The following is a 15,356-nucleotide window of genomic DNA, read 5'->3' as shown; positions in this document are numbered from 1 at the left end:
GTAATTATATGCACATTTTATATACCAGTGGAGTAGGACTGCAACTACGTGATTTTCAAGAGAATCGACTGTTGATATGATTTGAGTTTTCCTTATGGTATCAAAAATATAAAGAAGCATTACCTGATGAACATTTACCAGCTAATATACATGCATTGCATACAGAGACACTATCTCAAAAGAAATTTTGAAAATACAAGAGATCTAACATAGATATTTCTGCATAAAAATACCTCATCAGCAAGATACCACAGGCTCCAAGGCTCATACCCCTCTGCAAAAACACAAACTCTAGTCTGCCTTTAAACAAATCTCTCTGCTAATTCCCATGGTCTAGGAACCTCGTGTGAAACAATGATAAAAGAAAAGGAAGCAGCCAATCAGAGCCAAACCCAAACATCAAGCTGGGATTTCTCCTTTTCTGCGGAACCGGTAGCTGAACTTCAGTACATCAGAAAGGAAATCTTCCTGACAAGCCTGTGTTAAGTGAAGCAAATCCAGCAAGATTCAAAAGGTGAAGCTTGTTGATGCTTAGAAGCAAATTCTATAGAACTTGAGGTGTCAGCTTTTAAATTCTATACATTAACAACTTCAGCTCACACATGCCATGGCCTACTTCCACAACAGCATTTGCTGACTCCTATTTTAAATGTCCTTTCAGAAGATCAGCCATTATGCAAACAAATAGTTGAGTTCAACATAAAAACGTGTATTTTCACCTTCCTCTTTTGTCCACGTCTCTACATGTTTTGACATCCATGAAAAGAATCTACAAAAACAACTTTCATGAGACTATCTCAGAACCTTGTTTTCATTCAGGTTACAGTGGCTGAATTTCTGCCTGCTTCAGCTAAAAAATGAAAGGCAATTTATCACCTGCTTTCAATCTGGAAACTAATGGAACCAGTTCTTCTGGTGAAGAAGGTTAACCAAGCTCTTCTATACTATTCCCTTCTTCCTATATAGGAAGATTTTAAAATTTTGATTGAACAAGGCGCTAACATAATTTTACACAGAAAATTAGTTTTGTAAGCAGATTTACATTTTAAACACCATCTGCTCTCTTATATGACCTCTGGCTTCAAACTGAAACACTTCTTAAGATTGCACTGTTACAGTGAAATATTCTAACAAAGTGCAAATTTAATTTTTTACTTAATTAAAAGCAAAATCACATTTTGCAGAAATCTTCCTTCAATAAAACATGAAATCTGAAGTAATTTTCTAGGAAGGTAACAATGTCCAAACATATTTGAAAGCTTCACAGGTGAAGCAGATACAAGATTATAACACAAATTTACTCAAGAGTTTGTGCCTGTGGAGCTTGAGGTAAGTTACATCATAAAAATCCTACCATATAAACTAAATAAAGATTAATATAAACTAAAAATAAATTACTGAAATTAAATACAAGTTGATTCATTTCATTACATACAAGAAATTTTATTTCCTTAGATTTTTTTAGTACCACAGTAAAAGATAAAACATGAAAGTACAAAAGGAACAATCATAATCCTAAAAATCAAAGTGTGATGCAATTCAAAACAGGGACAAAGTAAGGAAGTAAACTTTTATTACTAGACAGTGTCTCTAACCAAGCCTGATATGGAAAAATCTTGTTTAAATATTTGTGCTTCTTCAAGGACCAAAATGCTATCACTGTGGGATAGGAATTTATCACATGAGGGACATGTATTTTCATTTGCCTTTCCCCCATCATGCCCCCTGCAAAATGATAACAAATCCCATTCATGCTGCCATTTTCACAGAAGTACTGGCACTTTGCATTGAAATAGAATTTTGCAGCAAAGGGAAAATGCAGAAGGGAAAAGATTTCTCACTGGGTCCCAGCAGGACTTGCACTGCAGCATCACCAGTTGTGACTCAGAGTGCAACCTGACGGTTCAGGCAGTCAAATAACAATTCTTTTGTTATCCAGGAAAAAACCGTCTTTTTTTCTAAATGAAAATTCTGCCAGAAATATTATCAGCAGTATGGTAATGACATTTTTCATACTGGATGTTTAAATGACAACAAACCAAGGCCAAGCAACTCCTCTTCCTGAATCCTTAAAATAACCATGCAGTAGAAGTGGCTTTAAGAGTGCCTACAGCTTGTATCATCTGCAAGCCTCTCTAAAATACTTTTTCTTTAGAAATAAAGGTAAAAGATCAGACAAGAATTTTATTTCTTAGATCAGCTAGAATTAATCTGTATTCTGATCATCAAAAAGCAAAAAGTACTTTTTTTGCTTCTCTCAGAAGGAGTTTACCTACAAATGCAGTGAGAATGTATTTTAGATAATCTTCCAGGCAAGTAATGAACTTCTGGAGCTGTGAAACTCTCTCCATACCACTGAGGAGTTTGGTAAGGAAATCTTAACCTACTGATAAGAATTTGTTTCTGAACACAACACAAAAATTGACTTGGTTGTATTCCTCAATTGAGTTCTCCCTTATCTAGCATATACTATCCCCCTCTGATTTTGGTGACTATACATCTGCTGGTCTTGAGCATCTAGAAGAAAGAAAGAAGATGCAGAGAAATAACCACTTCCAAATTAATCATCTTTATGAAGCACTGAATTTCAAGAAAAAAAATTAAAACATTACTAAGCCCAGAATAGAAAAATAGAGAAGCATCTTTCAGCCACCAGAAAACATTTCTGATTGCCTTTTCTTTTTTACCACAGAAATAACACCACTAGATGCAATTTCCATAGGTCCTGAACACTGTCTTGCTCCTCCTTCTATGAACCCAACAGAAGACTAACTTCAGGGTTGTCAAAGCACACTCTGCAATAGCCTACTGACAAATCATTTTATTGTTACACAAAAAAATGAAGTTATCACAAAAATGCTCAACCATAGACTTATCAATAATCCTTCAGGAGAAATATATTATATCACCCCCTCTCAAACCACTGAAGAGATCTGACTTCCAAAAGCAATTCTTGGACTGGTATCAAAATTGCTTTGTTGATTGAACTATGCATACATGAAAGCAAAATTAGGACAAAAAAGATTTTCTGAAAACCAGCATCAGAGAAAACATTTTTTCACATCCATTTAACATGAACTTGTCACAAGAGCATAATTGCAAACAAAAATGTAATTTACCTATAACTACATCATGGCCATCAACCAGGCCTGCAGAGAACAGCTCCTGAGAAACGCCATCTGCTGTGTCTGTCCAAAAGGTGAAAGGAATAAGTGTGAGAGTCCAGAAAAACAACAAAAAGTATCAGTCATCCAATGCACTTCAACAAATATATTTTAGTTCCAAAACACCCAGGGAGGCAGGATTGAATTCAAAATTATCTTTAATTAGGAGGAAAAAAAGATAATTATCTTATCAGCCTCTTCACAGCAAATCACATAAGGTAATGACTTGATTAATTGCAAACACCCTCCAGACCTCTCCTGGCCACCAGCACTTCTCTCTTATCTAACTACATCATCATACACATTTTGCAAGTTCAGTATCTTCACAACCAAGAAAATAAACTATGCTTTAGTGTGGTTTTCTTTATGCCCTCCACTGTTCTGCATATCTAGACAGAGACATGATTGAGTAGGCTCGCTTGTTTGTTGCAAGTGGCATAAAGGACTTACATGAATAGTCATTATTTTGAGATCTCGGTTTTAAATAGCTTTTAAGTATGGTGATTTTAAGTATGGTGAATCCGGAAAATCAAAGCTTTGGATGGATTTCCTATTAACTGCTGTACCCAAGTGGGTGAATTCCTAAGCCCCTGTGACCAGTACTTGCCCTGGATAAAGACCTTAGAAGGCTGAGATGTAAGGAGGCAGGAACAGCAGGAACAAGCCTAAATTCCAGCTAAATTTCAACTTTAATCTGGCCCCAGCACCAAACACCCTAATGGAGCTCATGCTTTGAGGCAGTTAAAGTTTTATCATTTCCTCAAGAAACACACACAGGTGAAAAGCAAGGCAGCTGAGCCACCTGCAGTTTCTGGAGATGAGAAGCACGGCTGCCTTCTGGCTGCCTCAGTGACTGACTACAGGAACAGTCCTCGTCTATCCTCTTATTTTTGACCAAGCAGAAGTTCTCAAATGGCTTAAGGAACTGCTTCCCAAGCAATTCTTCTGGCAAACCGAGATGTTCTGTGCCCAATTAAGTAACAGGCCTTTTTTGTTTTTACTCATTGCCAAAATCAACAAGAAAAGCAGGTAGACAACACAGAATAAATCCATGCATAGAACTACTGCACATGAAAGATACTATGATTCACTGTGAAAGAGACACTTCTTCTAACCTGGATTTAATTTTAGGTGAAAGCTCTTTGAAGGCTTCTCTAAATAAAGTGAATACTGACTTCTAAGGAATATAAAGTAGGTTCATAGTTCAAAGGGTTGCAGCTTAACAAGGATGATACCTTCTTACTCAAAATATTAGCCTTCTGTGCATTTCATCCCAGTACAACTTGATTTTTTCAAAGAAAGGCAAAGTACAAGTGCTTACAGCTCTTAGCACTGGAAAGCCTACAGTTCTATAAGTATGAAGCAGAGTTTAAAGTTCCAATACCAGAATTTCTTTCTGGTGATAATACCAAAGCTAGAGATACAGCTAAAATTTCAGCTGAAGACAGCATTAGAAAAATGGTGTGCACTTTATACTCTTTAATAGACCGTATTTTATTATAAAAGGGAAAGAAACTTAAATATTACTGCCATCACCACATACACTTTTATGGCTACTATATTCTATTTCTTATGATGTTTTTCAAATGTGAAAATGGAAATATTGCTAGGCAAGATCTTATATACCATATAGATCATTTCAATAAGACATGAAATTGATAAAAGTATACTGTGAATAAAGTTTTCTAATATATATATTATGCAACCTTGCCACTAGAATTTACATACATTTGCAATTTTTACTCCACTGAGGTTCCATATAAAGCTCTGCACAGTAGGAAACATTCCAGAGAGGCAGTCTGCATGAAGCATAAGCAGTAATCCATTTCTGCAATGCCTTTTTAAGCAGTAAGAGAATAATTCAGTTGCAGGAGCCTTACCTCTGCCTGGAGTAAACTCAAACCGTATGTCATTAAGTTCTTTCCTGGAGTTCCTGAAAAACAGTCAGTGCATACATTAAAATGTTATGAAGAACAGAACAACTATTCAGTTCCTACACCCAAAGAATGTCTCTGGCATTGTGACAACCACATTTTGTGTGTTTCCTTGAAAATACTGCTCTCCCAAAGCACCCAGACTGGAAAGACTCCACTGCATTTTCATGACAGCATTTTGGGAAAACTAGCAGAAAAATACACTTAAGGTGAAAACGCATTCAGTACCATATAGGATAAAATAAAGTCCTCTGATAAATATTTTCCTTTTCATCTTCAAAAGACATTCTGCCATATTGACTCTAATAGTTCAACACAGTTTGAGTCGGATACGTTATCCTCCAAGGACAACAGAAGATTCACTTGGACTTAAAGCTTCCCCTATTTGAGGTCACATTTATACAAAGATGTTTAAGAGACAAAGTATCCAGCAAATGTTAAATGCTGAAAAGTAGCGGTGATGCAGTGTTTATAAAAGGGTAAATTCTTTACTGCAAACGAGTAAATTCTTTCACTGACCATCCTTGTCTCAGCAATGAGGTTCCACCTACATATAAAATGAGCAGTAAAATGTTAAATCCCAAGGTTTTTTGTCTTCCTGCTTGCCTCAAAGAGTGTTCTAACCAGTTCAGTGTGTAATACAGTCTTAAAGGAGTTAATAGCAATGTTATAGAATTCCTTTACAGCCTTATACTGCCCCCCATTCCATGCATGTTTACAGCCTCAGGTTTAGTTAATAATTTCTTCCATCAACAAAACATAAGCCTCTGCAAAACAGACGTCCATCACATTTTTGGAAATGACAAGTCAGCTGAGCACAGGGAGGAACCTAATTGCTGTAGCCCGCTCTTTTTCTAATGAATAGCTCAATCCACTTGAAATGCTAATGGCAACAGAATGTGTTTTGCAGTTCATTATTCTTCTCCTCAGCAAGGAAACGGTATGCAAGCTCTGATTTCAGCATACCAGGCCATGAAGTCTTGCTGTGGGAAAACTAAATCCAATAGGCAGGCATATTCAGCTGTGACTTACATCTATTACTGCTTGCTAAATACTTCTAGGAATATTACAGAGCAAAACCAGCAACATGCAGAAACACAAAACCCAGAATGATTGGCAGCACACACAACAGTAAGAGAGCAAACCCTGAAAAATGAGTATGCCACATGCAGTGCTTAAAATGAAAAGTACTCATTTACTGAATCTACTAAATGCTTCAAAGGTGAAGGAGTTTGAGGTTCCCAAAACTCTACTCTAAATAAAGAGCTATAGAAGTTTAAGATCACTAACACAAAGCTGGAGATAATGAAGCTAGCCAGCTTCATTATCAGCTTCTTTTTCTCTCTCCTAGAAAAACATGAATGGCTTTCTGTTAAAACAAACAACAACAAGAACAAAAAACATAAAAACCATCAACTTAAAGACCTATCTCCAGGATTCCTTTTGACAAAAACTGTTTTCCAAAGAAAAGGAAAATGCAAAAAATTTAGCATTATTCTTGAATAAGAAATGTTCTGACTGAATGTCTGATGTAACTCAAATACTCATTTCCTGCATACACTTCAGAAGAAACAAATCAAGTGAATAAAAACTTTCACACCTTTATAGAGGTAAACAAGATGACCTTTAAGGTCTCTTCTAAGCCAAACCATTTTGATTCTATGACCAAGAAGCCTAATCCATTAGGTTCTCCAATTATATCTTTCCACAGACCTCCCATAAGCAGAATACCTACCATACAAAAAGGCACCAAGTAATTATGAACTCTTATTAAAATTACCAGCTTTTCACAGCTGTTTGAAAGAAGAGCTGCTCCTGTGACACTCTTTCCTCATGCATGACGCACATGGGGTCTATGTTAGATTGTCTGCAAGTTCCAAAATATCCCAGATAAAAAGTTAAGGAGTCAAATCAGTTTATTTTCGTCAAGGCGAAAATTCCTTAAAGGTTGATACATACTCAGCAATCCAACTTTGCTATTGAGAATTATTACACTCTGAACTATTTTGAACTTAGGACACTGCTGCTTTCTTTATAATGGTATTCAGCTATTCAGGAAAGAAAAACAATGAAAGTTTGGCAAGATTAATTTGCTAGAAGCCTGTAAGTGCTTTTGCTTATTGTTCCATTACCTGGCAGACATTTATTGATTTCCATAAATTACGTATTCCAATATATAATCCACCAAATAGCAGATGCACTTGAGTTCTCCCCTAAAAGCACCTCATGCTCTTTTCTAGCCTTTAGACACTTCTCTGGTTCTAGTTAATGTCACTGTAACTGCAAATTAGTTTGCTAGCTCCCCTCTTGGTGAAAACTGTTGGATTTGTTGATTTATTTGTAGGCAGGGTTTCCAAGACGCATTTCATTTGTTCCTTTTTTTTCTTACATCCATTACACTCTTATCATGCAGCAGCATACAGACTTGATTTCTGCTATATAGAAATAGGATTGGAAAAAAGGCACTTAGTATCTCTGTGATTAATAATTTTATCTTCTTCATCATTTCTTAATGGTTCCTATTTTCTCAGATGCATTTGTGAAAAAGTTATTTCTGTTTTAAAATGCCGACTCAGACCTTTATACCATCTCTTATAATACCTCTTATGTGCTCCTAGCTCTGTGCCATTACAGACGAATATACCTTGAGTATCATGCGCAAAACAAGCCCATCCCTCATCTCTTTTTAAAGAGTAGTAAATTTTAAGTACTTTGTGCATTTCTATTCAATTCAAGTTGATTTGCATTATGCACTCACCTCCAACAGGAAGAATTGCAAATGTTTTGAATAAGGGTGACACCAAAGCATGCCATGCTAAGACATTTGGCAGCCATCTTACCAGCAAAGTAATTGCAGAATCTAAAACTTCCCACTTGGTGAAAGCATGTTCTGCAACTCTGCATTGTTTTTTTGTTTTCATCAGAACCACCTGATGCGCACACCAAGATTGCTAAATCTGATTTCAAGGGAATAATGCTTCCTCAACGAAGTTGAAAAAGTGCAAAGGCCACCCACTTAGCCCCTTCACCTACACATTTTGGCAATCCTGTCATTAGGATATAAAAAGGATATTCTGCTTTGAAGGAAGTTATTTGTAAAACAATGCTAATATTGACCAAAATCAGGATAAGAGAATAAACAAATTATGCAACTATTCAGATTGGCATGGTTCTACTGACAAAATCCTAAGACACTAGAGAGATTTCAGGCATTTGCATTTAAAGAAGCCTTCAAATAATTACCTAATGATAGCATGATTCCTGCTACAGTCAATTATCTCTGCTCCACATGATCGACAAAAGATGTGTGTTGTTGAATTAAAATAGAAAACTGTTTGTGTAATGATACACATCACATGAAAATTAGAGACATTAAATGTCATTATTTCTTTTGTCCTTAAAAGCAGAATGTCTATCACGTAAGTGCGATTCAGGAAAATGAGATGTCTTGGAATTAAATTTTAGGACTAAAACATCCTAGAATACTTTGATTATGTATCAAGCAGTCGATTTTCTTTCAATTTAGCCATATTTTTTACCCTCACAAATTTATCCATCATTTCTTATGCAGAGTTATCAAAAACACACAAGCTTCAGCATCTTCCATACAGCCCTCAGGGAGAGTCTGTATTCCTGGATGAGATGTATCCTACCATAGCTAAATAACTGCATATTCTTCCTTCCCAAAGTAAGAAAAAGATTTCTCAGACAAGGTAAACCAAAAGAAGTGTGTGTGTGCAGGTGTGTAAGAACACCCACATTTTGTCTCTTCACTGCTTGCCTAATTTTCAGACATCAGCTACACAATCATCACATGCGGTTTCCAAAGCCTGATGTAGGGAGCTAAGCGTCCAAGAATGCAGGCACTGACAGAACGGGAACCACCACAGCTGACTCAGGACTGGAAGAGACAACAGCAGAATGCAGAATGTGTTCTTTTCTAGAAACAGAAATAAGCTCATCTTTAACCAAAACTGTAGAAACTTTATTATGAAAGCTCCATAACAATGGTGCCACATGGCACCCTTCACCAGTCAGTTTTTCCCCTCCTCATATTCCTAATAAGCCCTATTCCCACCAGGACAGAAGCTCCCCCACCATCAGAGACTAATGACACATGCCAAGTCAGTGTGCTTTAACAAAAAACACATGCTAGAAAAAAAATAGCAATTATCTCACTTGTACAAAATTTCAGACCCACACATCTTCCTACCATCTAAAATTTGAACTGCATTGAAACTACCATGGAAGCAAAGTTAGAATGGAAAAAACAAGACAGCATAGCCTTAGAAGCAAGGGTGAGCAGCTTGGCATTTGCACTACCTCACTGCAGTTGTTGCTGTAATTAAAATCACAGAAGAATTCAAATGACTTGCTCATTTAGATGGCAGAGAAAGCAGAAGTTCATATCAAAATGAAGTGGACTAATCAGAGTGATAGGTGGGTCATACATCCTAGAGCTGTACTCATCCAATTTTCATTCTACATCTCTTGGGCAGGATCTTAGTGCATACAATGCAAGAAATATAATTGAGGGGGGAAAGCACAGAAGAGTGGAGTTTGCAGGTTTGTTTAAAAGAAATTTTACATGTATTTTTTATCTTGCTGGAAAAAATGCTGGAGAGACAAATGTTTGGCCTCACCAAATGTCACTCAAATTTCAAAAGGTCATCTGCCTTCTCTCAATAAAGTGTCACCCATTTTTGTCTTTCACCTGCTTAAGGCAGAAAGCCCAGGATAAACACAGTTCCCCCATGAAGCCTATGTAGCCTTGTTTTCACACTGGTAGCTTATTTCGCAGGCGTTGTATTTTTTTATTAAAAGCAGAATTTTAAGTATTAAATACCTGCACTGATGATCCATAGTACCTGTTTATTATCTCAGTTTTGATTAATTAAAACTTTATTTCAACTTTATTTCCAGAACACAGTTACTATACACACAACAGTGAAATACAAACTGGCACTTTACTTTCAATATTATAAAGAGAATGAGGGACTAAAATATTGGAATAAACAAGTAAACAAATTAATTCATCCCGTATTTAAGGTTTATCCAATCTCAATCCTCTAAACATCTATGTTCTCTGCCTTACAATTTTCTTATGCTTCAGCTGTGGAATGTAGCTATTAACCTAGGGCAGAGCAAATGAGAATCCTCTCCTACCTCAACAGAAATCATAGTTCAGTTTTCTCCTGCTCCTGCCCCCCCTTTCTTGATTTCTGAAGTCATGATGCTATGCACACAGATGAACCAAAGCAGCAATAAGAGCAATGTATGTTTATTAATGTAATTTTGTGAATCAGAACACAAAGGCTCCTGTGGGATTATATAAACACAAGAGAACAGAGCATTTGTAAAGAAGCATTAGCCTCCTGAGGATTCACCACATGCTTGTGTAAACTCCTTTATTTCTAACACTTTGATGCTCAGCTGTCATTTACTAATCAATACCCAGGCTCCTTCATTACAAATTACCATATTATCAAGAGCAGATCATGCCTGTTCAGCACTGTGGAGATGGCTCTGCTCTACTTCATTTTAATTACTTCAGGTCAATTGTAAATTAAATGAATAGGCATCACTGCTAACTTTTGGTAAGAACAAAAGAGATCTTTGAATTCTCTACTGCTTCAAGATTCCCACTAAGAAGAAGGGGACTAAAATCTCTCTGTATTAATAAAATGTGGTTCCAAATAATTATTTTAAGTTCATCAAAACCTTACCATAAAATTCAAATTAAAAACCTTAAATTAAACTCAACAGTTTAATTAAACACAGAAAAATGCCACTACTATTTAATCGTCACATGATCTTGGGTAAAGAGCAGATCTCTCAGATGATGCAAACCCTTGTTAATCAGTACACATCAAGAGGTAGCAGCAACACTAACAGCAAAGCACAGCCAAATGATGCTTTCAAGACTGGAAAACAATGCCAAAATGAAACATTGTCATTTGGCTGACAAGCTGCTGGAATGAGGCAGCAGCAGTTACCTGTTAAAGATTTACTGTCTCTATACCACTTAGCATACAGAAAAGGCAAGTGCACATTAAAAAATTCAGCCACCAAGGGAATTGTTATGGTCCCAATCAGAGCAGCTGGGAACACTGTCCAAGGCTCCAGGGCAGCTGATAGCTCCTCCCTCAGGAGGGGTCTTTACAACACTTCTATCCATAGCTGATAGGTCCAGATTGCTTAAGACTCAAAAGAAAGTAGAGTCCTTTCCATCTAGTACAAATGGATGGGATATGATAGTGAAGCCTTGAAAATGTGTGACAGAAAAAACACAAGAAAACTGATACATTTTAGAAATGACATATAAATGTTAAGTCCTTTCTCTCAATCCACTGGTTTACAGCCCCAAGTCTACATATTATGACAAAGAAGTGTTAGAACTAGAGACATTTTAAATGTATCTATATCCAAATATGCTGCTTCTCCATTTCTGCAGTTGCTGATGCCAGAAGCTAAATCAGAAGAACGTTGAAAGCCCTTCAATTTTTTGATTTGCTATGTTCATTTCCAGCTAAGTCAAGCAGCAAATTCTGAAACAATATTTTTTGCCTCAGTTATCAGTGACTCATTGCACTGCACAGGCAGTGAAAAGCAGTATTCACTTGCATAATCTTTTTTGAAATTCACACTTCCTACCTGCTCTCATACATCAGCAGTGGGAATAACTTCAGCAAAAAGCTATCAAGTTTTTTTTGCAGCAGAGATGGCAATATTGATCATGAGGTTTTTTCCTCTGAAATTACTCTGAAGTAGCAGAGAAGTTTTTTAAAGAGCAGTGGTAAAGATTTAACTTCTGAAAAGCATCAGTTTATAACAAGTACTTGAAATACAAGGAAGGGCATACACAATTACGCTTAGAATTTATTAATGTGGTAAAATCTTAATCTTTGGTAGAAACCAGAAGTGATCTAAAATAGACTTTTTCCTAAAAGGAACTGGAATTAAGTACAGAGAACATCAGTAATGTTAAAAAAAATCACTTGGAAGTATTCAGAGAGGATTTCAATAATAGAAAGGACAACATGCACATAATTTGATCACTTTGTTAAGCATTACAGCGGGTTGTGGTTATAGTTGCCTTTCTGAATTTGCCTGTAATTTAACTTATCCACTCTGAGTGTATCTCTGTATGTTTTGATACCAAATATTATTGATCAGTGCACACTTTAAGGAAGTCAAACCTGTATTAGCTGCATGACTGAAGTGATACACCATCTGCCTGACTGATAAGAAATAGCAGAGCAACTTAGAGATTAAGCAAACAAAGCCTTTTCTGCATGCCTAGTGCACAAGAAGAGGGATTATAACCTGTTATTCCAGTGACAAATTCTTCAAGTAGAGCGTTGAAAAATAACAACAATACTTGAAGCAAAATGCCAGTTCCTTAAATCAGAAAGCATGAAAGGCCAATCATTGCCAGGAGGCTGGGGGTGTTTCAGAATAGAGCTCTAGAAAAGTGATTTTATTTATAAAATCAAGAAAAAAAGACTTACAACAACTTCTACAGGTATATGGAGTTTTTTAATAGAACCTTTTAATTCCCCAGTGCACAAAACAGGCTTTGAGAGGAAGACACAGAAGCTTTTGACTTTACCCAAATCAAAGAAAGTTTTAATCATGTTTAATCAAAAAGAGCCTGGAAGTCTGCATCCTTTTAATCCCACTGGCTCAGAGTTTTACAGTGCTGATCACCTGTCAGTATGCTACTGTCAAACAAAAGGAGACTTCTAGGTAAACCAGAAAGACACCTGGCCACCACAAAAGTTACAATCTCTATATAATCCATCTAAAAGTCATGGATCCTGACTAGCTTATCAAAAAGAGTGGGAAGCATGGAAAAGTCTAAGGCTTGTTTTAAACTCTTCAAAGGTTTCATCTGTTTATCCTGTCAAACTTCCTCTTTACGGTAAATCAGCTTCACCAGCAAAGTCTGCTCCTATGTTAAATTCTTGTCACACCTGTGTCCCAGTGCACCTCTTGTGGCCATTCACTGGCCCCACTAGAGCAATGACAAATGTGGGGAAAAACAAAATAAATAAAGTTGAGTTTATTTAAAATTTTGCCTTCCCCTCAAAAATATCAGAAGTCACAAACCAACCAACTGAAAGCTGGCTGCTTTACAGGGACCCAACACAGTCCCAGAACATCCCCACCAGTGGAAAGATGGAGAACCACACAACTAAGTGGGAACAGAAAAAAATTTCAAATGGTTTCAGTCCTGCTCAATGCACTACACCACCACATTCACAGGCCAGTAAAATTCATTTGCCAGTAAAATATTTCCATTTGCCCCTTTTATTCTTCCACAGGCTTAATTCATCTAGTGTGCAGGAACTGTATTAAATTAGGTCCTGGGACATTCCAAATTACTGTCAATAAATTATCTTCCTGTCATAGGAGCTAATTTAACCATCTTAGATTGCTTCAGATAATTTGCAATTCTTAACTATTAACCATTAACAAGTTTCCTAATTTAACACAAAATATCTCTGTTATTACTCCAAGTAGTCAAACCCTCTAATAGCGACCTTCCTAAATCTGTAACTGCAACAGCTTGGTTAGATTGGAAATTTCAAACCCAGGGTGGTAATTCCTCCCCATTTCCCTTCCCTGGTGCTGTGAACAGTCCTGTTGGAGGACTCAATCACAGACATTGCCTTGGCCTCTCTCTGCAGAGTTCCTGCCAGGGTCTGATGCTGAGACACGTGGTGTTCACAGCCTTACTGGAAACAAATTTCGATTACAGATTTCATTCCTCCCTACTCTCAAATACCACTTCCTCTTGAGGGTGAGGTTACAGAAGCATTGGCATTTCAAAGTGGCAATTGCTCAGGCTGGGTCAGAGTCACACACTGTGGTAACAGATCCAGCCAGTGAGAACCAGTATTTTCAGCTCACTGCAAAATTCAAGCACAGTCTCTTAACTAAAACACTAATGGCCCATATTAAGCATTTAATACTAGATCCTTTCAAGAGCTTTTCAGGGAATTACCTAAAACAGCCTAATAATTTCCCTGTTGGGGCAATGTACTCCAATACACAATACTGCAAAAGGTAGAAAAAAAAATTGGAAATTGCTGTCTCCAGCCCATGAAATAACCCTGACAGTAGAGAATTTTTTGACACGTCAGCTCGCACTGAGAAAACAGAAAGGTATTAAATACAAGGCAAGGACAGATAAATCAGTCTGGATGGTTTTCCCTTTTCTTGAGTAAGGGAGTTAAATACCACCATTTGTATAAAGAGTACCATGGGATTCTTCAAAGATGATTTCAGACTGTGAGTTGTGTTTCTGATCCACAACAAGGCATTTGCAGTAAACAGAGGATGGTGTTAATTTAGCACACCCTACTGAATCACTGAATGAGTCCAACCCTGCTGTGACTGGGAAAAAAAATAATAGAACCTGACCATCCAGGTAAAGAATTACTTAAATGCATTGATTCTTCTGCCAGAATTCCTCCTTCATGAAAGCCATTTTTAATTTTTATGGGTACTATTAAGCTTGTTCTGGAGCATACTGCTAGGAAAAAAAAATTGCAAGCTAACATCTAAAATGCAATGGGGGGGTCATGGTGTAGCCTCACTGTAGAAGAGGAAAAAAGAAAAAAGCAGGAGTGCTTTCTTCCTGCCCACCTCTTGTTCCTTTTCAAGGTTGCCCATCTCTTTACCCTTTGCCCTGTCCCAAATCCCCAGGCACTACTCTTTAAACTCCCAAGCCTCATACTAAGTTGTTTCTGCTCAAAAAAACTCTAAATGTTTGCATCAACTTCCATGACAAAGTCTCAACAGGGAAGGTCAACAGTGACCAGAAAGCACAACTCAAGTGCTGCCAAAGGTACCTTGCTAAAGACAGCCAGTGGCTGCCTGAGCTTTGGTGAACGTTCCATAAACAAAATAACTCCTGCCTTGAAATTAGCAAATATACAGAAATTCTAAATACTGTCTCTGAACCTGGGCAGAGATATAGGCAGCTTGTAGCCCTCACAGTCACATCAGTCCTTCATAAAGGGCCGAACAAAAGAAAAGTGACAAGTGTGTTACTTAGTGCAGCCCACACCCCTACACTGCTCCCAAACACACACACTGCTCATGGGCTAGCTCTGACCCCACCCACATGCTCAGGCTGCCAGCAGAAGCAAAGACTGTGCCAAGATCTGTAACTCTGCCCCCCTCCTACCACCGAGACCAGACACAGCCAGAGCTCACGTGGGACAGAGGTTTGCACTAAACAGCATTC

At 37.3% G+C, this 15,356-nt stretch overlaps 1 protein-coding gene across 5 annotated transcripts in view; it reads right to left on the bottom strand.

The window, feature by feature from the left end:
• The window catches only part of STK39 (serine/threonine kinase 39), an 80,665-nt gene that overhangs the window by 14,493 nt on the left and 50,816 nt on the right, over positions 1-15,356 (bottom strand). For all 5 annotated transcript variants that reach the window (XM_064717891.1, XM_064717894.1, XM_064717893.1 and 2 more), the window contains 2 exons: positions 5,045-5,097; positions 3,120-3,188 (listed from right to left, as the gene is read on the bottom strand). In XM_064717891.1, coding sequence (XP_064573961.1) covers positions 3,120-3,188; positions 5,045-5,097 — 122 coding nt within the window. The remainder of the gene's footprint in view (positions 1-3,119; positions 3,189-5,044; positions 5,098-15,356) is intronic.

This window comes from Zonotrichia leucophrys, chromosome 7 (assembly GCF_028769735.1).
Source record: "Zonotrichia leucophrys gambelii isolate GWCS_2022_RI chromosome 7, RI_Zleu_2.0, whole genome shotgun sequence".
Taxonomy (NCBI): Eukaryota; Metazoa; Chordata; class Aves; order Passeriformes; family Passerellidae; genus Zonotrichia; species Zonotrichia leucophrys.
Note: the sequence above shows the minus strand (reverse complement) of the source record. Positions and strands in the feature narration are given on the sequence as shown.